The sequence below is a fragment of the Artibeus jamaicensis genome, unplaced genomic scaffold, assembly GCF_021234435.1.
Source record: "Artibeus jamaicensis isolate MK-2021 breed Jamaican fruit bat unplaced genomic scaffold, CSHL_Jam_final scaffold_474, whole genome shotgun sequence".
NCBI lineage: Eukaryota > Metazoa > Chordata > Mammalia > Chiroptera > Phyllostomidae > Artibeus > Artibeus jamaicensis.
Window position 1 is genome coordinate 15,401,096 of NW_026522046.1, and position 25,661 is coordinate 15,426,756.

Sequence of the window (25,661 nt, forward strand, 5' to 3'; positions counted from 1 at the left end):
ATCTACCTATAAAACATTCTTCCACTGAAAACTATATTGAACACTCCCAACATTTTCTTTCAATTTTAAAAAGAATATGAACATGCCAATTTCTGTGGAAGGACAGAGATTATGTTCATCATACTCAGAGAATAGCCACAATACCTGTCTTCAGTGCAAAGTTGACCAAGTTAAGAAATAATTCTCAAGCCAGAACAAAAGCAAGCATTTATTGAATACCTACCATGTAGCAGGTATGAATTAGGCACTTCATATAATACCACAGTTAATCCTTCTAAAAATTTCCTGAGGTTTTCCTACTACCATGTTCCAGATAAAGGAACTAAATTCCAGCAAACCTATTACATCACAGTAACTTTTCTTTCTCCTAAAAATTCTGGCTGTCATTTCATTTCATCCAGAAAATGATATAAAAATCACAGCATATTTAAAATCTGGAGGGTTCCCTTACAGGTTGAGGTTGCAGTGGGAAGTAGTGGGCATCATCCTGATATCATAAAATCTAGACTCAACTACCATTTTACTGATTGTTTTCCTCATGTGTGATTTGTGAATAATATTTAGCAAGTCTACTGAACAATATTGATTCAACACAGCTTGTGATTTGTAATATAAATCACAAGATTCTAGCATACATCAACACTTTTCTTCCTTCTTTTTACCTAAAGTCCAGCCTCTTCTTTGTGATTATCACATAAATTAATAAATAAATCTTACAAGGTAAACACATAGTCTTAATTGTGTAAACAAATTTTAAGTAAGGAAAAAGAGAATGAAAATTAGAGCAAATAAATTCCAGAAAATAATTAAATATGGTCATTTATTCTCCAAGGAATACAGATTTGCTTATGTTAGCAAGAATAGAAGCAGGACCTTGATGGTTCATTCATCTTATTAGAAGGGTCTTTTTTTTCTGAAGAAGGAGGAGGAGAAGGAAGGAGAGAAGTAGGAAAAGGGGAGGGAGGGGAAACAAAAGGACAAGGTGGGAGGAATAGAAGGAGGAGAAGAAAAGGAGAAGAAAGTAGAAGGAGAAAAGAGAGAGAAGGAGGAAAGGAGGAAGGGAGGATGGGGAGGAGAAGACAACAGCTGCAATGATGAGAGGAACATTTTAAGACAAAAATGTAAAAAAACAGATTGACCTTCTCTGGAGTTTTCAGCAATAGGCAGGATCTAAAACTGAATCAGATTCCTTCAGTTGCCTAGCTTGCAAAAGATAAAAGGATCATACTCTATTTATATTAAATATATTTACAAACTTTTATGCTTTTATTTGTATTTTTTCACTCTACAGAGTTTGCAATAGTATAATTAAAATAACTCTACCAATGGCATTCTTGGTAGAGTTATTGCCTCTGTCATGCTTTGCCATTTCTTCCATGGCTCTTCGCCTGTATATTCATCATCTAACTTTATATTAAATTGAATGCATTTTAGTTTACAATCATCTTGCTTGATGCTTTATGTCTTGTCCTAGCCTCCACTCTTTCTCTTCTAACAATTTAGTCTAGTCTTAATTCTGGTGTCAGTATCCATTTGGCTATTATCTTTCTTTTTCATTAACTCATTAATATAAAAAATAGTTTATACATGAGGAAGCAGTATATTAATTGAACGGCATGGTATTCTTATACAACAATGCAAATCTGTCTGTCTTTAGAAGGTAAATCTACCAGTTTTTGTTGGCTTGCTCCCCTGCCTTTGATTACCCTGTAGTTCTTGAAAAACAGAGCAGGGGGTGATCATGCACAGCTCACGTGCTCAGTACTGCCTTCAGGAAATGTTCGTTTTGATCCAGTCCTCAGAGATGACACTCCTTGTGGGTGGGTTTCTTCCTATGTCATTGTATTATGATTCCATTATATTTGTTTCCAACTTTCTAATACACCAGCTCTAAAATCCATTCTGATGGGTTGAACAAATCACTTATTTTTTCTGCAACCTCTTTCTCTGTAAATTCTCACTGGGATATTAAAAGCATCTGTGTAGTTGAAATATTCTAAAGCATGTCAATTGTTTGGCCTAAGGTAAGTACAAACAATAACAGAAGAGATGTGTTTGTTTCTACTTCTTGCAAGGTCAACTGATTTTTTTCAAGTCCTAAATTTTTCAGAATTGATTTTGTAAATACAAATAAAGAAAAGGAGCTATAAATTTCCTTGTAATGCAGTTAAACAAGGTTCAATAAACAAAGGCCTGGATTTGAGTTCCTGCAAAATCACTGACTAACCTTGACTTTCATGAATCACTTAACTTTGTCTCAGCTCTGTGTTTCTGAACACTACCTTCCTTAATATTTGCAACAGGGGTAAAATGAGATCATAGATGGGAAAATGTTTTGCAAATGGAAAACATTTGTGCAAATCTCAACTTTAAGCTCAACATTGTGTTTATTTTTAAAGACCTTAGGTGACCAACCTGAAATTTTACAAAGTTCTAGAATTCACCAACTTCTTTTCATCATGAGCACATTTGCTCTGCTTAATATAGTGAGTAGCCAGTGTAAGCTAATGCTCACCAACAAAGTGAAAACTATTTTGGTTGTCCCCATGGGGACCTTTGTTTTTAGCCTCCTAACTTACTGCCTTTACATACAAAAAGATTTCCAACATGGAGTTAGAAAATGGAATAGGTCAAGAGCAGTACTAAAACTGAAGAAGTGTTGGGAAGCACGAGAAGCTGATGAATACTGAATGTTCAAAAATGTCAAGAATAATTAAAGAATTATTTGTTAATTGAAGAACTACCAACATTTCCAAATTTAACCAACACTGTTTTAAGGTACTAAAGCTTATTCCCAGGATAAACTATAAAATTGACGTTTGTGTCTTATTCTCAAAGCAACTTTCCTCAATGTTTTTCCACCCTTTCAGTCCTAAGGATTTTTTTCTGGGCTATTTGGCATGGAGAAATCACCACATATGCTATTGCCATATAGGGCTACATGTAACGACAGAAGAACTAGAAGCAGATCGGTTTTTATAGAGCAGGTAAAAAACATGGCTTAGATGCCAGCCCCTATTCATTGTGTAGCTCTTGTAGACCTGTCTTTGATATTTAGGTTTTCTTTTTACCTTTTCCTCAGGTAGAAATCTCTTGTTGGGTGTACCTAACTTGCTCTTACTCGAATGTTTTTCCTTAGCTGACTGCCTTACAAATAAAGGTACCATTCTACTATTCATTTTACTTTGTATAATTTATGAATATGTATTTCATGGATAAGGATATTTTTGTGGATATTTTATATTATTGACCACATAGTACTAGCCTCAATTAACATTTTGCAAATCCCGAAGCTATACTGTTACTGATGAATTTACCTAAACTCTTTCTTACTTTCTCTGCTTCTGCTGTGGCAAGAATTCTTCATGTTTATCTTCATGCTTGGCCTGTGACTTTCCCTGTGGAAAATTTCACAGCTTATTTTCCTTAAGCTGTCTTAAGAGCAGCCATATGTTAAGTTATAATACCTTTTGTTTGAAAAAAGTCTCCTTGATGGCACTGCCTGTAACTTTGCTCACCAGTTACGGTGAGACATACATTCCTTAGGAATCTTCCGCGCTGGAGGGCATGCAGACCATGTGCCTTTTCTGGATTACCTGAAGCAAAATAATTTGGCAATTGGATATAAATGTTCTTATATTACCAAGTATTGAGCTTTTGTTAGAAAACATGACTTTCACGCAGAAGCCAGTAGATTTCACAGTAGTGTTTGATTTTTTTTCTTTTTGGTGTTTCATTGTACAATATTAGCAGATAAAAGAAGTATAATATATAACTTTGCTATTTATTTAACCTTGATCTTTATGCATTTTAGTCTCTTAGATTCTGTAAGCTTTCCTTGCAGAGCCTGTTTAAAACATACAGGCTCTGATAAAGTAGTTTTTTGGATTTTGGGAAGAAAATAATGTGTGAGAATCACATTGAGAAGTCACCTGTATGGAGTCCAAAAAAGAGAAGGGGCATTTTGGTTTTAGGAGAGAGGTCAGAAGGATGGTGTGTTACAACGCAGATTATTAAACAAGCATGTCCCATGTGCCTCTTCATCTTTATGTGCACAGTTAGAGCCTTCATTCCAGTTTTTACTATTTACTTGTCCTCAGGCTGGTCTTATAATCCCACTTTATTTTTGAACATTATTGAAGATCCCACAGAGCTTTTATTTTATGTGGGCTATGTCTATAAATATTTACCACATTAGAAATTAAAATGTAGACACCTTAAAATATTTAGCTATTGACTTAAAAATAATAATAAAACTATTACATGTTAACATAAAATGCATATTCTATACAAAATTATTGTGTGGCATTATCAAAGGAAACTGGGTTGTCATATCTGATTCTGCATTCAATATGTTTTAATGTGGTTGAACTATATGAAGAAAATCCAGTCTGACTCAGATGTGTATTTAGAAAAGAAAGAGAATGCTAATAGACTTTTCAGATAATCTTGAATAATTTTCTTTGATAAGGCACCAAGACTTAACAAGGGGTATTTTCTTAAAAATTAACTGCAATATAGATTCTGGAATCATATCAACTTGTGCTCTGTTACATTAAAAGACATTTGGTCTTCCTGACATTTTGAATGGATTGTTTACCCATGCATGAGTTAATAACATCATATATTGGTTATTTGGAAAATAATGCATCATTTACAAATTTCTGTTATGCAGAATTCAGTTACGCAATAATAAAATTTTTAAATTGCATGTTAATATCACCAATCTCATCAGAAAAGTCTTTAAGCATTGGTTAACTGCCAGCTCACAGTGAAAGATGCAAGTTTCTCAAAATTCTAATTTTTACTTGAAAGCTCAAACTTTTATCAATGGCAATAAATAATGTCAGTTGTGTTCCTTTCAGTGACTGGCACACATTTTATTTTTGAGAAACGTCTGCCAAATTCCAAGCCTGAGAAACATAGTTTGTTAGTTGTTCTTCAGAGTAAAAGGTTGTGTTCCATGGAAACAGTGGCTAAGTCAGCTCACAAATGCAAACACCGGTGCAAGTGCTTTCCTCAAGGCCGCCAACACACATTGTTCTGCCTTCAAGAAGTGCTCTATGCAGATGGCCCATCTAGCCATCCCGGATATTTAAAAAGACAATTCTAAATCTCCAGGGTTGAGATTTATAATTTGGTGGGGCAAGAGGGGAGTGTATTCAATTTGTAAACAGTACACTCAATGACTACTAGAACAGTTTGCTCTCACTGATTGGATTTCTGAAAAAGAGCCTATGGTATTACATTCCATGGCTTTTGTAACATTAGTACAAATGTCAATACAGTAAAAAAGGAAAGTAATGTCTTATTATCATTATGAAAATAATAATAACATCGAGAGCCCTCTGACAGTGTCTCGGAACCCCTGGGAATCTGCAGGCCACAATGGAGAACCTCTCTAGTTCACGGACTCGTCAGTCTCCTCCCAGCTTTCGTGTCTCTCATCTTTCTTCAGATAGTCGCAGTGGTTGTCTTAAGAAAATATTTCCATCACACGATTGCTTAGTAATCCATGAAGCATTAGTAATTTCTTCCACAATATTAAAAATTGTATAACTAATGAACAGATTCTTAATAGGTTCCTGCCCCCACAGATAGTCAATTTATTTCTTTAGTCAACCAAATTTACATGGAAGTTTTTAATATGGTTTGCCATCCTCTGTCACCAGTCATTTGGGAGCTACTTCTCCAATTTAAATTTCCTACCACTTGTTCCTAACTGTGAACAGTCCAAAGTGCAGCTCAAAATTTACTTCCTCCTTATTTATCTCCAACTTTTATATTTTCTGCCACTGCAGACCCTTTTCCTAAACCTTTTGTTCTTTTCATCTCCTTTGTATGCATCTGACAATGTAACTCCAGTTTCAGTGCATTTATTGTTGGTTATGTATGTATTTTTATGGTTTTTCACAACCGGGTCAATACTCCCATTAGGGAGCTAGTTGCTTATTGCCTAACAGCTCTTTAAAGAAAACAAGCACAATATATGCAATTGTCATTATATTCACAGAAATGGCAGAAGTTTTAAAGAAGTTCAGAAAATGTATTCTTTCCAAAGTACTGTGATATGACACTTTATTTGGTACAAGTCACAACAGGTTACAACTCAGTACTTTGAGCCAAAAAGAATAGATACATTGTAGAATGTCAAATGGGAGATTTAGTTATCTTTGTCAGTAATGAAGGATTCATAAAGACATTAGAAAACCCTCTGTATTCAAAGATAAACCATTAAAATTCTCATAAATAGTAGACTCCCCTAATTAAAGTCACTTTAAGTAATGGTGATTTGGTTTATAGCTAACCATTGAATCCAACAAAGAGAGCTTTTTCCATAATCAAAGTCCATACCCAATTCCAATTTGATTTTAAACTTGCAAACCATAGTATATAATCTAGGGGTTTAGCCAGGATGGACACTGTATACATACAGTGCCCATTGTGGTATAATTCTGCTAATTCTGTTAATTCAACAAAGGGAATTCCAAATGCTTCATAAACCCTAAGAGTTACATTGTTTCTCCTTTGGTTTAGGAGCTACAGGGGGGCTTTTACTAGATAAAAAAACATAATTACCTGGATGTCATTTTATTAGTCTCCAAACCAAAAAATAATAATGTTAATATGAGCAATTTTAATGCTTGATAATATACAAATAGTTTTGATTTTGCTATCAAAAATCCCTCTAGTTTTCAGACTCTAAAAAATAAGCATCTCATTTCATTGTCTCATGAAACTATCTAATAGAATTCATTACATTTTATTTCAATCTACTTTAAAAGTTCTTGCATAATGGCCTGTTGAATACAGCATAAATAATAATAGAATGTAAGAAGACATTTATTTCTATATAATAGGCCTACTCAACATATTAATTTAAGTTTGAATTTACCCTCTGGCTCTTTTCTTTAAAAACTGTATGGTGTCTGGAATATGGTTTTATACTCATTAATTGTATTTGAATGAATCATTCTGGTAGGTTAGAACAGAGGGAAATTTATTAATTGTACTTTTCAAAGTAATCATTCTAAAATGCATCCCACCCAAATAACACAAAGAACAGAAGAAACATGATAATGTGTCAGGCCGTTCTTGAACCACCGTCACTGCTAATCCACCTCCCACCCCCTCAAAGTTACATAGACAGATGAACAAGACTTTGGTTTACATCTACATCTTTGGTTTCTGAATCTTGATAGCTTTTCTGTAAGAGAGTTGATAGCTGGCATTTGGTTCACAGATCCTGAAGAAAAGATTATAGAGCCAACACTGTTATTTGTTTAAGAGAACATGTCAAGAACAAAAAATAAAAATGTCAAAAGATAGGTTGATATATTGTATTACTTAAAGACTGTTTTGTTGGGAGAACTGACCAAGTGATTTACTAACAGCTTCGACTGGACACTCTTTGGATTACAATGTAGATGAAAAATAAATGGGGATTCATTTCATGTTTACTCTGTCCAAGCATTTGACAAAGAAAAAAATGAGAAAGCACAATTACAGTCTACAAACATGTAGAGGTATTTTTCTGTTTTCAAATTATGAAAATTTTGTGTTGGAGATTCTTCTCAAAAGCTACTTATCTATCTCTATATCTCTTAATTACATAAACTGTTTTTTATTCCTGATCACATCTGCATACAGTTAAGAAATTATGAGATTGTGTAAATCTGACATTCAACTGGGATATAGGGGCAAAAATCAGTGGAGAAGGAGCCTTGGTAGATCCAAGTATCAATAGATATAGATCTCCTCAGAGAATCTTAGGGATTAGAGCCTTTGGTGTCTCCTTTAGAAAAGTATGTTCAGTCACTAGATAACATTGTTTTATTCCAGAGATATTCACTGAGTGCCTATTTGTGTTGAGTATTTGCTAGGTGTGAACTTATAAAGATAATTTTTGGTGAGCATTACTTCCTATTATGAAGAGGTCTCCAACTAATACAGATTAATTAAGATAATAAAAAATAAAAGAAATATTCTCTATTGCTCAAAAAAAGCATATTAATGAACACTTCTAAAGATCCAGTAGCATGTCATACTTATTTTTGGTGATTATTTGATGCATATTAACTGATGCTATTCGTGGTTTTGGAAGATATGGAAGACTAAAAAGTGGCTTCCTTTTCCTTTTAAAGTTTCCTATTTCTTGGTATTGACCACCCATTAAATTTGTTATTTGAATTCTTTAACCTTCATTTAATTTCCCTAAGCAAAGAAATCTCATACTCAAAATGTAAAGTAAAATATATTTAAACATAGATACTAATCACTCTTTAATGTATATCTATTACTAACTCTATAAAGAAGATAATATAACATCTCCCTTCTAACTATATATTTTTCAGTACTGTGAAAATAAAACAATTTTTAAAATATTTATCCCTTTGAGTCTTGATCATGTAAAGAAATAAGCTATTTGAGGTTCACTTAAATAATTCATATTTTTATATTTAATATGTTCCATATAATTAATATGTTCAATATTAATTATAATGGGGGAGGCAAAATATTAAGAATGATATTTGAGTTACTCCCCTGTTTGGCTTCTTTTCTAAACAACTTCTGTGCCATGTACACGCTGGAATTTCAAAAATATATGAGAATTGTTTCTTCTTGCTGTTTCCTCAAAGAGCTAAGTTTCACTTTTATGCTTTTACAAAAACATACTTTGCCACTGTTTTGGCAGGGCTATGTGCTTTATTCAACAACAATCTACCATAATTTTCTTATTTCAAAAAGCAATGCCCTTAATTCTAATTTTATGCTCTAATACTTTATAAAATAGTTCCATTTCTCCCATGCAAATTAAATCAGGCCATTCCATTGTTCTGTCTTGCTTGTCAATATAAGATATTTAAAGTGAGCAATAGACTTCTCAATTCTTCTCAATAGGTTGAGGACTGTTGTACTTTATTTTAGCTTTTAATTCTAATCATCAATCTTTTGTAGTGAACCAAGTGACCAAACAAGACACAATCACTAAGACTTCACTGGATTCTTGTGTAGAGAGAGCAGTATTGCAGGAGTTTTCTTTACATTCCCGTTCCTTCCACCTACCCAGAACTTAGGTTACTAAATTGAGATTTAGTATTATGCCAACAACCCATGCTGAAAGAAGCTCGAAAAAGCAACCGTATGGAACACTTTCTGATTTTTCTGTAAATCTGTTACTGAGGACAGATTGTTTCATTATAGCGCATCTTTGGATAAGGTGATCTTTCTGATTATACTGCAAGAAATATTTGAATTGAGCAACTGGCTTATTTAAAACAAACTATATACCCTCGTTTCATTAGCTACCAGCAAATCTAGAAGAAAATACGTATGTAGTCCATTTCAACTAACCTCTTAGAATCTTATATTTTGTGTGCTGACCTCATCCAGCCTTCATCCTAACTCTCCTACATTTAATCTTGCTTTTCTTATTCTTTTAAAAATTTTTAATTATCATAAAACACACATAACGTAAAATTTACCATCTTACCCATTCTTTATATGTGTGATTCAGTAACGTTAAGTATATTCACATTGTTGTACAACCAATCTCCAGAACTCTTTTCATCTTGCAGAATTAAAATTCCAGACTGTGAAACAACCACCCCCACCATTCCCCTCTCACCTCAGCGCCTGGTAATCAGCATTTAGCCTGACGTCTCTATGAATTTATCTACTCTAGGTAACTCATATAAGTGAAATCACACAGCCTTTGTTTCTTCTGATTGGTTTATTTAATCTAGCATACTGTCCTGAAGATTCATCCATGCGTGGTATGTATACAAATTTCCCTTTTTTAGGCTAAATAATATTCTATTGTATTTTATCAATATATCTTACACTGTGTTTATCCACTCAACTGTTGATGGACACTTGTGATGCTTCCACCTTCTAGATATTGTAAATAATGTTGCTGTGAGCAGGGGGCACATCTTCAAAACCCACATTTTAATTTTGGGCTACATACACAGAAGTGGAATTGCTGAATCATAATGTAATTATATTTTAAATATTTTGAGAAGTCATCATACTGCTTTCCCTAACAGCTGCATCACTTCACATTCCCACACACCATGCACAGGGCTCCAATTTCTCCATACTCTTACCAACTCTAGTTATTTTCTGTTTTTTGATAGTCATTCTAATGAGTGTGAGGTAGTATCTTATTGTGGTTTTGATTTGCATTTCTTTAATTGGTGACTTTGAGCATCTTTTCATGTACTTATTGGCCTTTGGTATATTGTCTTTGAAGAAATGTCTATTCTAGTCCTTTGTCTATTTGTAATTGTTTTTTTATTGTCCAGTTATAAAACTTACTTATGTATTTTACTTATGTATTTTATACATTAACTCCTCAGATACATGACTTGCAAATATTTTCTCTAATTTCATGAATTGCCTTTTCATTCTTACAGTATTTTGATATAATCCAATTCATCTATTATTCTTTTGTTTCCTATGAGTTATTTTTACTTTAATATAAATATTCTATAAACTGACTTAAACTCTTTCTAGAATGGAATACAAATAGATGATAACATAATTACTTACTTTTCAACATTAGGCATTTCTCATTTTTGTATGGTATTTTAATATTTTGGACCTTGTTATGAACTCTTCTTATTTGTTAATGACATTAATAGAACAAATAGTACTCTTGTATATGAATAAAAATTATCTATGTAGGGAGAAAATTTTCCATGGATCTTTTGCTTTTTTTGCATATTTTTTGAAAAAGGCACTGAGTAGACTATGGAAGGTGGGGGTTGGATAGGGCAGGAGAGAGTAATGGGGGGAAAATGGGGACAACTGTAATTGAACAACAATAAAAAATATATAAATAAATGAAGAAAAAGATAATTAGTAAACAGCTTTGGAAGAAAAGTCAAGTCTGTCTATAGCCTTGGAAGATGGAGTTAGTGTCTCCCTCTAGAATTGAGAATACGCATGCTTACGGCTAAGTGCAAAAGATTTGCATTATATGAGCTCAGCATTCCTCTCCTATAATGCAACTCACTGCACATGAATGTTTCACCTGGCCCTCTTTTCATTGCCTCCTGGAAATTATAGCAGTACAACAAAAGACTGACACACTGCCTACTGCCATTGCTATAACTATGAAACTCTCCTTTGTCTCTGGCCCTGGAGGTTCATGTCTTCTAAGAGAATCCATGAAACTATGTCAGGCTGACTTGTTAATTTACAAGTAGGGAAAAACTCAGACCCTTCACAGTGCTCAAAGATGTATTATAAGGGATTCTCCCTGGCTAGTGTAGCTCAGTGGATTGAGCTCGGGCCTGCAAATGAAACAACCGGGGTTCAATTCCCAGTCAGGGCACATGCCTGGGTTGTAGGCCAGTTCCCAGCAGGGGACGCACAAGAGGCAACCATGCATTGATATTTCTCTCCCTTTCTCCTTCCCTTCCCCTCTAAATATAAATAAATAAAATCTTAAAAAAAGATATAAGGGATTTGTGTGATTATACTTGAAAGTCATTTAGTCTTATCTCCCACACAGTCAAGAATTTCTTCTACACATCCTGACAGATGGCATTCTAAATGTCATTTAAATGTTTCTGGTGATAAGAAACTCTCCCCAAAACCTGTTGCATCATTGATTAATAAGTATTTCTTCATGTTGAACCAAACTATTTACAACATTATAATACTGGTTTTGGCCTGGCCTCATCTGGTATTAGATAGAATAATTATATAGAATAAATAATAGAATAATATGGGAGGTCTTTGTGTTTGGAATTACTTAGTCTCCACTAATCTTACTTAACTCACTAAATGTATCATTTTCATTCCATATTTTTCACAGTGTCCTTCAGACCCACTGGACACTCTAGACAAACTCCAATATGATGATGATCCTTGCAGATGATCTTAACTATAGGTTCAAGGCTCTGTATGGCTAAGGGGCAGTTCAGTGAAAATATCATATATTATTTGTACCAAATACCTTTGATTGATATAACATTTTATTTATAGTTTTTATAGTTCTGTCATATTGTTATATCATATTTTGCTTGTGATTGGTTTGAATATTCAGACTTTTTCCGTATGGTCATACTCCAGCTGTGATTATATCTATAAAACTGATTTTTTTACACTCATAAGGTTTTTATTTTTAGCCAGTCCGGATCATTTTGAATTGAGCTTCTGCCATCACATATTAGTTACTTGTTAGGTATGATTTACAGCTATGCCATCTGAAAATATTATAGGCAATCTTTCAATTTCTCAAATCTTAGTTACTAATGGATGTGTTATTCACAAAAAGGCCTAAGAATAAGCCATTAAATTCCTTCTTTTATAATACCCCAGACCATCCTTCTAGAGTATTAGTTAGTTATTCAACCACTTACAATATAATGAAAGATGCCATTATCCAGCTTAAATGTCACCCCTATCCATAAAGATATCGTGTTTTGGCAAAATTAAAATATTCCATATTACTGAAACTCTCTAGATTTACCAACTATTTCTAAAACTACATGTTAGCACTATCCTAGGAGAGTGAGAGGAGTATCATTCAGGAGGATGAATCAATGTGAATTCATTTTGCTCATGAGTTCACATTGACCAAGCAAGATGAAGCCTACTGGACTCAGACATCAATAAGAAATTGTTTACCTGATCTCTACACTCAAGTAAAACTAAAACTGAGTCCCTGAAGGAGTGGTAGCTAAAATTCTTATTCACAAAGTTTAAGCAAAAATCCATGACTTCTGGTGTAGAACTACAAGAAAACCATATTTGACTCCAAGGAAATAGATAGAAAACTCTCCTGCCCCCATTGCCACGTTTTGGTGTCACTGGAAATATCCTGTACCTTTATCATGGTGATAATTATAAATTTGTCAGAATGCATCAAACTGTATACTTTAAAAAGGGTGAATACTACTGCATGCAAATTATACTTCAATACAAAAGAATTAAATAAAGTTTAAAATAAGTTTATTTTCTAAAAATTAGAGACTATGTAAATATGAGAACAAAGAACATGAAATCAACATTGCCTTTAAAAACAAACTAAACTTAAAAAAAAAAACAACCAACTGTGTGGGAAAACATATTTGACAATGATACCTCAGACAAAGGTTTAATCTCCAAAATATACAAAGAACTTACACAACTCCACTCTAAGAAGACAACCAACCCAATTAAAAAATGGGAAAAGGACTTGAACAGACACTTCTCCAAGGAGGACATACAGAACATCCAGAGACACATGAAGAGATGCTCAATATGTTAGCTATCAGAGAGACGCAAATTAAAACCACAATGAGATTCCACTTTACACCAGTCAGGATGGCTATCATAAACAAAGCAAAAAACAACAAATGTTGGAGAGGGTGTGGGGAAAAGGGGTCCTTAGTTCACTGTTGGTGGGATTGCAGACTGGTACAACCATTATGGAAAACAGTATGGAATTTTCTCAGAAAAATAAAAATCAACCTGCCTTTTGACCCAGCAATTCCACTGCTAGGATTATATCCTAAGAATCATAAAACATCAATTTCAAAGAACCTATGCACCACAATGTTCATAGCAGCACGATTTACAATAGCCAAGAGATGGAAGCAACCTAGGTGCCCATCAGTAAATGAATGGATAAAAAAATTGTGGTACATATACACAATGGAATTCTATGCAGCAGAGAGAAAGAAGGAGCTACTACCCTTTGCAACAACATGGATGGAACTGGAAAGCATTATGCTGAGTGAAATAGGCCAGGTGTTGAAAGACAAATACCATATGATCTCACCTTTAACAGGAAGCTAAACAACAAAATAAACAAGCAAGCAGAATAAAAACAAGGACACTGAAATAAAGAACAAGGGGACAGTGACCAGAGGGGAGAGGGAAGGAAATTTATGGGGGAAGGGGGGAGGGATTTGGGGGAACAAATGTGAGGGATGCAGGGATGAGGGTTGGGGGGGTAGGGGGGAGATGGGGAGCGTGGTACCGGTGGGGGGGGGGGGGCTTGGATGGGAGAAATAGACAACAAACTGTACTTAAAAAATAACTAAATTAAAAAAATGAGAAAAAAATGAAAAATAGGACTTCCATTAAAGACAGAGGTGTAAGTAGAAACACTGTGCCTTCTCCCACAACCAAAATAAGAACAACAAAAATTTAGAAGCAAAACGACAACCAGTAATGACAGAAAATTAACCTATATGGAAGTCCGACAACCAAGGAGTTAAAATAGACAAATTCATCCAGACCAGTAGGAGGGGCAGAGTTTGGGGGCCAGTCAGAGAGGGGTCAGGGCAAAAAAAGTGGCAGCTGGCAGACCCTGGGCACACGGTGGCAGCAGACAGACCCAGCGAGCTGGTGGATTGTGGAGAGGCTCGGCAGTCCCACATTCACGTGCAGATAAACCAGGCGAAACTGGAGACCGTGACAGACCAAGTAACCCAGGATCCCTGCACAAGGAAATAAGGCCCAAAAATATTGATTAAAAATACCTGTGGGGCTTGAGGTGCAGGGAGAGGCTCCCAGTGTCACAGGAGAGTTCATTAGAGAGACCCACAGGTTTCCCGAATGTACAAAAACCCATCTACCCAGGAACCAGCACCAGAAGGGTCCAATTTGCTTGGGGGAAGCAGCAGAAGGGACTAAAATCCAGCAGAGTGAAGCAAGTGCCATTGTTCCTTTTCAAACCCCTCGCTCATATACAGTATCACAACTCAGCAATGTGGGTTGCCCCGCTCCTCACTACTATATAACAAGTGCATCAAAAAAAATTGCCCAGCCCTGGCTGGTGTAGCTTAGTGGATTGAGCACAGGCCTGCAAACCAAAGCATCATGGGTTTAATTCCCAGTCAGGGCACATGCCTGGGTTGCAGGCCATATCCACAGTATGGGATGTGCTAGAGGCAACCACACATTGATGTTTCACTCCCTCTCTTTCTCCCTCCCTTTCCCTATCTTTCTAAAATAAACAAATAAAATATTTTTTAAAAAGGCTCAAATGAAAGAACAGATTAAAGCTCCAGAACAAATACAACTAAGCAACGAAGAGATAGCCAGCCTATCAGGTGCACAGTTTAAAGCACTGGTAATCAGGACGCTCACAGAATTGGTTGAATTTGGTCGCAAGTTAGATGAAAAAAGTGAAGGGTACACTAAGGGAAATGAAGGAAAATGCATAGGGAACCAATAGTGATAGGGAGAAAACTGGAACTCAAATCAATGAAGTAGACCAGAAGGAAGAAAAAAACAACCAAACAGAAAGGAAGGAAGAAACAAGAATTCAAAAAAAGTGAAGAGAGGCTTAGGAACCTCCAAGACATGTTTAAAAATTCCAAGATCTGAATTATAGGGGTACCAGAAGGGGAAGAGGAAGACCAACAAGTGGAAAACTTATTTGAACAAATAATAAAGAAGAACTTCTCTGATCTGGCAAAAAAAAAAAATAGACTTCCAGGAAGTGCAGGAAGCTCAGAGAGTCCCAGAGAAGTTGGACCCAAAGAGGAACACACCAAGGCACATCATAATTCCATTAGCCAACATTAAAAGGAAGGAGAGAATCCTAGAAGCAGCAAGAGATAAGGAGAGAGTTGCCTACAAAGGAGTTCCCATCAGACTGTCAGCTGATTTCTCAAAAGAGACCTTGCAGGCAAGGGGCTGGAAAGAAGTATTCCAAGTCATGAAAGGCAAGGACCTACATCCAAGATTGCTCTATCCAGCAAAGCTTTCATTTAAAATGGAAGGACAGATAAAGTGCTTCTCAGATAAGGTCAAATTTAAGAAGTTCATTATTACCAAACCCTTATTATAGGAAATGTTAAAGGGAAAGGGACTTATCTAAGAAAAAGAAGATAAAAAACATGTATAGTAAAATGACAGCAAACTCGCAATTATTAACAATCACATCTAAAACAAAAACAAACTAAGCAAACAACTAGAACAGAAACAGAACCACAGAAATGGAGACCACATGGAGGGTTAGCAACAGGGGAGTGGGAGGAGGAGAGAGGGGGAAAAAGAAACAGAGAATAAGTAGCATAGATGGTAGGTAGAAAATAGACAGGGGAAGTCAAGAATAGTATGGGAAATGTAGAAGCTAAAGAACTTATACGTATGGCACATGGACATGATCTGAAGTGGGGGAATGTGGGTGGGAGAGGGTGTGCAGGGTGTAGGGGAGTGAAGAGAAGAAAAGGGACAACTGTAATAGCATAATCAATAAAATATATTTAAAAATAAAAATAAAAGGAAAAACAAAAATTGTCAGGGATATCTTCCAAGAAAAGAGTCCCAGCCCAGGGTTCCATTGCCAAGAAGATAAGTCTGCCTAACTTCTGGCTTTGAAAACCAGCAAGAATTAGAGGGTGTGGAAAACAAAAACTTCTGAAATCCCAGGCAGGTCCTCTCATAAAGCCAGCACACGGACTTACTCTGACTCACTCCTTCTGAGCTCCAGCACCACAGTAGATCAAAAGGTATTAAAGACATAGGGGGAGGAACTGAATTGTCTAGCATCAGTGCAAGAGTTGGGGCCAGCCTTCTCCTAGACATAAGTGCTGGCCATCGTTCCTTTTATGTGTCCTTTCCTTACAGAGCCACAGGGCTGACAGGTGGGTACCATACCTGAGGCTCCCTCAACCTGGCTCACATGGTTTGCCCCACCCTGCTGATTCCTTGAGGTCCTGCCCCTCACAACTTGAAGGCACACCCAAGCTGTTTTTAGTGGCATATCCATATAAATGGTTTGTTTTGGCTTATGCTTTGGATTTTCCTAAATTCTCCAAAATAAGCAGCATCTGACCTCAATTAGCCTCTTACCTAAGTTGCCTAAGGCCTGGCACTAGCAGCAGCTGGCTTTGGTTCACAGCTTGGCTTCTCAGGGGCCCTTGCAAGCCTGTGACAAGCAGCAGTGATCTGCAGATCATTTTCTAGCTGATGCTGGGTGGCCCTAGACAGAACAAAGGTAGTGGTAGACCTTGGATGTCCCAACAGCAATCAAGGCTCAACAACAACAGGAGGGTGTACACATCTCACACAGTGAGCGCACTTTCAGTACTCAGCTTGGGTAATAGGAGGGGCTGTGCTACTAGATCCTACAAGACACCAACTACATTATACCACTCTATCAAGCCTGGGAGACATAGTAATTCTACCTACTACATATAAACAAACACAGGGAGGCTGCCATAATGAGAACACAAAGAAACATGGCCCAAATAAAGGAACAGAACAAAACTCCAGTAAAAAAACTAAACACAGTGGAGAGAAGCGATCTGCTAGATGGGGAATTCAAAATACTGGTTATAAGAATTCTCAAAACACTAAGAGAGGACCTTAACAGCATTTAAAAAATCAAGTCAGAAATAAAGGATACACTCATTTAAATAAATAACAATTTACAAAGAATCAAAAGTGGAGTGGATAAAGCCGAGAATCAAATCAGCAAATTGGAGCATAAGGAAGCAAAAAAAACAAAACAAAACAAGCAATTAGAACAACAAGAAGAAAAAAGAATCCAAAAAAGTGAAAATAGTGTAAGGAATCTCTGGGACGATTTCAAGTTTCCCAAAATTTGCCTCATGGGAGTGCTGGGAGAGAAGAGAAAGAGCAAGAAATTGGAAACATATTTGAAAAAGGACAGAAAACTTTCCTAACTTTGTGAAGGAAATAAACATACATGTGCAGAAAGCTCAGAGAATCCCAAACAACCCAAAGAGGCCCACACCAAGACACATCATAATTAAAATGCCAAAGATTAAATACAAACAGAAAATCTTAAAATTAATAAGAGAAAAGCAGCTGGTTACCACCATGGGAGCTCCCATAAGACTGTCAGCTGAAACTTTGCAGGCTAGAATAGATTGGCAATGAATATTTAAAGTGATGAAAAACAAGGATCTGCAACCAAGATACTCCTACCAGCAAAGCTCTCCTTTAGAATCAAAGGACAGATAAAGAGCTTCCCAGACAAGAATAGGCTAAGGGAGTTGACCTCCAGTATTATATGAAACATTAAAGGTTCTTGTTAAAGAAGAAGATAAAAAATTTGAACAATAAAATGGCAAAAAATACATATCTATCAAAAATTGAATCTAAAAAGCAAAATAAACACGGAGAACAGGAACAAAATAATAGATAAAAAGAATATTTTGATGGTTGCTACATGGGAGGTGGGTCATGGGGATGGATGAAAAATGTGAAGAGATTAAGAAGTACAAATTCATAGTTACAGAATAGTCATGGGGATGTAAAGTACAGCCTCAAGAGTAGAGTAGCCAAAAAACACATATATGCATGTCCCATGGACATTGATGTTGGTGTGGAGATTACCTAACGGAGTGGGGAGCTGGGTGGAGGGAGACAAAGGTAGAAAAACTGGGACAACTGTAGTAGAATAAACAATAAAATATATATTTTTTAAAAGTTAGGAAATGTAATGAAAAAATTGTATATATATTATGCATGTATGTTGTACTTCTCAAACTTTAGTGTACACACAAATCACCTGATGGTCTTGCTAAAACACAAATTTAGCATGTTTGTAGAATGGGGAATAAAAATTTTGTATTTCTAATGAACATCTGGGTGCTACTGATCATATTTTAAGTAATAAGATATGTGTGCATACATATGTATGTAATATAAACATATATACATATATTCACATGTATAATTCTCATGTATAATTTTAAAAATTCAGAATTAGCAAGAATAATATTATTAAGTTTTTAGAGAAGGATATTTGAATTAAGAAGAGAAATGTCACATTTCTGGGTAGAAGACAATAGTACAAAAATATCTATTCTTCCTACAAATTAATCTAATGCCTTTATTTAAACACCAATGAAAAATGCCAAATGCTGTATTTTGCAGCTTTAAAAATGAAGATTATAAAATTCATCAAGAAGAATAAATATGTCATATCATATAACAATTTTTTTCTAATTTTATTTATTTATCTTTAGAAGGGAGGAGAAGGAGAGAAATATCAATGTATGGTTGCTTCTGGTGCATCCCCCGCTGGGAACTGGCCGCAACCCAGGCATGTGCCCTGACTGGGGATCGAACCGCGATCTTTTGGTTCACAGGCCTGTGCTCAATCCACTGAGCTACACCAGCCAGGGCACAAATTGTTTTTTAAAAGAGGACATTAGGCAAGTCTTTCCCCTCAGGAAACTAAAATGTATTTTTAAATGACAATAACTAAAACGATTTGTTTCTGTCATAGAGTCAAATCAAAAGTGTGTGGCACAAAGTCCAGCCATTGATTTAAATGTACATATGAAATTAGTATATAATAAAATGGCACATCAAACCACCGAGAGAAGGCTAAGTGATTTGACAAGTGAATTGAGACACCTTGAATAATCACCAAAATACATATATTTTGGCCTCACAACATATGAGCTTAGGACTTAAAACAAACACACATGCATACATACAAAGTTATGTAAACTTTAATATAAAAGATAAATTTAAAGTATTAGTAAGTAAAATAAATGAAAAGCATAAGATATACCACAGAGTCTGGATTTATAAAAAATAAACTTTTTGTCTCTTGTAATATTTATCATTCCATATAATCCTTCTCTTAAAACAGGCTTAGTCAGTAAAGTGAGTGATCATGGCCCATTACGAACACTACCTCCATTCTTATGGCAAAAATGTGATGACTTCTGTAATTTAGTGATTTACTCTAACGTGATTCTTGTCTTTACCAAAAGCCTTATCTGCATAGCTAAATCAGAGTTATTTCCTCTCTGATAGAAATCGGACCATGCAGCACAGAGATCTTCCCTCTCTACTTATAACTGCAGGGTTTCTGCTTCTGTTTTTGTTTTTACTACGGCCCCAGTCAGATTGTCCATTTTGATCATAGACAGCCTCCTACAGCTACCCAAATGGCATCGAATGATAAATGGGAAATTTTTAAAAGCTAAATCAACATTTCTTCTACAAGTTATACACAAAATAAAATACATCTTTAAAAAGGTATGTCATTTTAGAAAGCATAACAAAAGTTAATAAAAATGTAAAAACTAGGCTTTATAATTACCGGTAGGATTTCATTGCCAAGTATCTACCAGGACATATTATAAGCACACAGTGAACGCTGCAATAATTGTAAGAATCAAGAATAATAAATTGGCAGGTGTAATATTTTAGTCCAAATTTCTGAACATTCTTTTATGATTATATCTCCAATTCTTGAGGTAGACTGAGTCCAGGTTTTCTTTGGGTTCCTCTTAAGGAGTATAGGATGATGTTATGATTAAAAGAACCTGTTGCAGTCTAGCAATAGTGATTCTAAACTCATGTCCTCTACTATATTTCTTCAACATCATAAAAAGGCTTGAAATTACAAGCAATTTTCTAAAAATCTTTCTTTAAAAATCACACTGAGACAGTGTTTTCTTCACCAACCTTCAATTACCCACAAAAGTCTCTTCCCCCACTTACATCAAAAAGCTACTTTAATGACTCTTCCTTCCCTCCTCCTTCTTTCACAAAACCCTTCCCTCACTACTACTTCTGCCTACCACTCTCCATCCTTCTATTTCAGTCAAAAGAATTTTGGCAGAGCAAGATTTTTGGAGAACAGCTTAGCAAAGCCAGAATACTACATCGTGGGCAAAAGATGTCAGACTAGAAACATCCACTCATTAAGGACATTTTAGGTGCTTACTAAAAATGCATAAGTGAATATATGATTACATAGTAAGAAGAAAATTATTTGGTGTGAAAGAAAAAGTTCTGGCTAGATTTGGAAGACCCAGGCCACTAGACAGAGCTCTACTGTTATTTAGATTGATCTACTTTTACAAGATTATTTTTACAAGGATAAAACATATAAATATGCTATGTAAACATATTCTTTTATAATTAATATAAAGAATTAGTTTTGTATTGGTATAGAATAAACTCATAGAGTGTAGTTTTTACACTTCCGTCATTTTAATCAGAAATCATCAAAGCAAATAATTTTTGTTCTTGGGGAATTAATGCATTAATTTGTACAAATTATGAGTCATAAAGTATAGTGAAGCTTCACTAAATCAGGCCCATTTAATTCAGAAATCACAAGAAAGGCAGTAAGGTATAATGCAAAGTGCTGTGGCTAAAGATGGGAAACACAATAAACTTGAAATTCTTCAACTAACTAGTTGTATATGATTTTAGAAAGGTCCCTTCACCTCTCTGGTTTCTGTTCACTGGTGCTTAAGGTAAGCTTATTTAATCAATCCATCTTCTCATCACTCTATAATTTTACATGGGCCAGGTAGATGTTCCTCTTTTACTTTTTTCTTTCTCCAAGCAATATTTCTAGGAATGGAATTATTTTTGTCTGCATTTTCTTAAGATCTGGAGTTCTTAAATAGCCTTAATAGGTAAAATGAATTTCATAAATTTTGGCAATTTTGTGTATTATTCTGGACAGAAGTCTATAGCTTTCATCTGATTCTCAAAAAGGCCTGTAAATCTCTCAAGAAAAGATTAAGAATCACTTTAATAATAAACTAATTCCAAAAGATTCTCACAAAATTGTTTTAAAAACAGGCTAATAAGAACATTGCTTAAAGACTTCTGCCAAGATGGAGGCGTAGGTGGAAAGCACTGTAGCTTCTCGCACAACAAAGTTTTAGCAATAAAAATGCAGCCAAACCACAGAAAATTGAACTATACGGAAGTCTGACAACAATGAACCCTTCAGCCAAACCGATAAACCAGTGAAGGAGCGAGCGGGTGAGACAGACCATGCAGGCCCCAGTGGCGGGAAGTGGCAGAGGGGACCGCTATTGTCCCTCTCTGACCATGCCCCCACATATAGCGTCACAAACCAACGACCTGAATGGCCCCACCCTGGTGAACACCTAAGGCTCCGCTCCTCATACATAACAGGCACAAACAGATCAAAACATGGCTCAAGAACAACTCAGAGCCCCAGAGCCCATAAATCTAAGTGATGAAGAAATAGCCAAACTTTCAGATTCACAGTTCAAAACACTGGTGATCAGGATGCCCACAGAACTGGTTGATTTTAGTCACAAATTAGAGGAACATATGAAGGCTAAACTAATTAAAATGAATGGAAATGCACAGGAAACCAATAGCAGTGGAAAAGAAACTGGGACTCAAATCAAATGATTGGACCAGAAAGAGGAAGAAAATGACCAAACAGAAAAGGATGAAGAAACAAGAATTCAAAAAAAGGAGGAGAGGCTTAGGAACATTCAGGACATCTTTAAACATTCCAACATCAGAATTATAAGGGTACCAGAAGGGGAAGAGGAACAGCCACAAGTGGAAAACTTATTTGAACAAATAATAAAGAACTTCCCCAATCTGGCAAAGGAAATAGACTTCCAGGAAATCCAGGAAGCTCAGAGAGTCCCAAAGAAGTTGGACCCAAGAAGGAACACACCAAGGCACATCATCATTATATTAGCCAAGATTAAAATGAAGGAGAGAATCCTAGAAGCAGCAAGAGATAAGGGTACAGTCACCTACAAAGGAGTTCCCATAGACTGTCAGTGGATTTCTCAAAAGAGACCCTACAGGCAAGAAGGGGCTGGAAAGAAGTATTCCAACTCATGAAATCCAAAGACCTACATCCAAGATTGCTCTATCCAGCAAAGCTTTCATTTAGAATGGAAAGGCAGATAAAGTGCTTCTCAGATAAGATCAAATTCAAGGAGTTCATCATCACCAAGACCTTATTATATGAAATGTTAGAGGGACTTATTTAAGAAAAAGAAGATAAAAAAGATGAACAGTGAAAGGACAGCAAACTCACAGTCACTAAGAACCACACCTAAAACAAAAGCAAACTAAGAGGACAGCTAGATCAGGAGCAGAATCATAGAAATGAAGATCACATGGAGGGTTAGCAACAGGGGAATGGGAGAAGGAGAAGGGGGGACAAGGTACAGAAAATAAGTAGCATAGATGGTAGGTAGAAAATAGATAGGGGGAGGGCAAGAATAGTATGGGAAATATAGAATCTAAAGAGCTTGAGACATGTGGTCATAAACTAAAGGGGGGAATGGTGGGGGAGGGGGTGTTCAGGGTGGAGAGGAATGAAGGGGGGAAATGGGACAACTGTAATGGCATAATCAATAAAGTATATTTTTAAAAACAGAACATTGCTTAATAATCTCATGTTCTGTAACATTTTTTACCCCACATCAAGACATAATACACTGTTAACGTAAACTATGTTTCAGATTTTCACTAATATTGTCTCCTCAGTTGGTGATGGGCCATGGTCTACAACTGTCTGGTTCACCTCATTATGTCAAATGTCTTGAACAATGCCTGGCAAGGAAGGAAAATGTCTACCAGTTCATTTCTAGATGACGAAGGCAGGTGGGAAGTGATCATCATCTCATCTAGGCTTGGCCTTAGGCTCCAGAACTTTATGAAATGCTAGAGGAATAATCAACATTTGTTACTTGAGGAGAAAAATGAAAACCCAAACTTAATAAAGGCTTTACTAAAACTGTCAAGGTCAAGACCAGAGTCCTTGAGCAGTATGGGGCTCCCTTCATTCCACTACGTCATCCAGAAAGATGCAGAAACTAATTATGGAGTGCGAAAGAACATGTCACTCAAATTCCAGTTCCTTTCTTTGAAAGAAAATTCAGTAGCTACCCTTTGTTATAGGTAGACATACCATAAATAACCTGTGATTTTTGCCTGATTTAGTAACATAAGAAAATAAGATAATGACATGTATTATATGTAATATAAGTTGAATTCAACTTCTTTGTTATTGTCATATCCATAAAAGATCTCCAGTACTATAAATAAAATTGCCTTTATCTTGCAAACTTAATTAGCTTTTCACTAACGTTTGTTTATTTGTCTTCACTGACGATTACGGGAAGAAATGGCTTCATTCATTAGTATCTTTTAAACTATATAGCATATAAAATTGGATGCATGTTATTTCATTTCTATACACTTCTGTAATTGTGTTTTAAAAACATAATAACATTTGTGTTTCTTTTATCTTTTTACAGGAGCATTGTTTTAAACCCAGCCTACTTCCGAAATCATCTTCGTCAGGCAACAGTGTTTAGATGTCTGGAGAGATATTCAGAAGCTGCCCGGTATGTTTGTTGTAACTTCAGTGAAGATTTATTTCAAGTTAAATTAATTTTATTCTCAGCTTCTGGTAATACTATAATAGAACTTTCCATTTCTCTCATGGACTATGATTTTACCAGAATTATTGTCTTATAAATGTCAAACCAACAATTATTGACTATTATTTTTCTTTAATTAAAGCTATTCTGTGTTCATAGATCTTGGTAAAATTCAAATTTTCCAGACATGAGCTCATTGATAACGATGGTAAAAACTTTCATGGAAGACTAGAAATGAACTTGACCTCTTGCTCTCAAGTACATTACTGATGCTGGTTGTAATGACACAACTGGGACTATCTCTTTCTTGACTTCTGGAAATGAAATCTAACCACATAAAAAGGACCCCAGGAGCCCATTTCTAGAGGAGATGGCATCAGTTATAACTACAAGGGCTGTTAGATGTCCTGAAGTATTTGCCTCTTGAATGCAAATATGTTTCATAAAAACTTAGTGAAATAACTTAATATTCTCATCCCCAGAACCTAGAAATATGGCAAAAAAGCCCAAGAATTGTGAGACAGCCTCATTGCTATATTCAGAGTTTCTACTCACCTGTGAAAACCAAAACTATTTTTCTTTTTGGGTCAAGTTCATCCTACCAGACTTCCCCTTTTTTAATGAATTCTCTCAATTTTAATTTCCCAGTGTATACATACATTGTTTCTTATTCATCCACTCTACCACTCCAGAAATTTAGCAAGTGTGGGTGGTTTCTACACTTAATCCAAATGCAACTCCTAGGAAGAAATTTATACTAATATAAATGGAGAAGGAAGGTCTATGTTGCAGGTGGCAACTGTCCATAGAACATTTGCAAATAAGAGTTTCTTGAAAAATTAAGTTTAAGGAATTTAAGTAGGTAATAAAATGGTTCTATAAAACTGGTAGCATGAGGCTGACATGAATTCTTTTTGTGTAAGATTGCATAGGAGCTAACCGAACTCAAATCCATGATGGGTATGGAAAGTAGAATTATGCCCAGCTAGTCTCACTTTGCAGTCAAACAACAAATATGACACAACATCTACTTACCTGTGTGTTAATGGCCACTTTTAAAAATTAAAATAGGCCCTGGCCAGTGTGGCTCAATTGGTTGGACATCTTCCTGCAAACCAAAATGTCACAGGTTCAATTCCTGGTCAGGGCACATGCCTGGGTTGTGGGTTTGGACCCTGGTCAGGTTGTGTACGGGAGGCAACCAACCAGTGTTTCTCTCTCACAATGATATTTCTCTCTTATTCTTTCTCCCTCCCTTCCCTTCTCTCTAGAATCAGTAAGAGAAAAAATAATTAAAATAGGTCTTCATCAAATATTTCTTATCAGCTTCTTTTAAATTTTATAGCTCTCGGTAAAACAGGTTTTCTTAAGAGGTAACTTATTAATGTGTCCTTATAGTCTAATCAAATGATCAATAGAAGGTTAGGTGCAACTTCACAACTAGACTGTAACTAGTAAAAAGCTCTTGATGGTGCGCTGGGATCAGCTTATATAGACTCTAGGAAGCTATAGGAGAAATTAGCA

At 35.6% G+C, this 25,661-nt stretch overlaps 1 protein-coding gene across 1 annotated transcript in view; it reads left to right on the plus strand.

Annotated features, from left to right (window-relative positions):
• The window catches only part of SPATA16 (spermatogenesis associated 16), a 191,173-nt gene that overhangs the window by 49,049 nt on the left and 116,463 nt on the right, over nucleotides 1–25,661 (plus strand). The window contains exon 3 of the mRNA XM_037137462.2: nucleotides 24,012–24,101. Within this exon, the coding sequence (XP_036993357.2) occupies nucleotides 24,012–24,101 (90 nt within the window). The remainder of the gene's footprint in view (nucleotides 1–24,011; nucleotides 24,102–25,661) is intronic.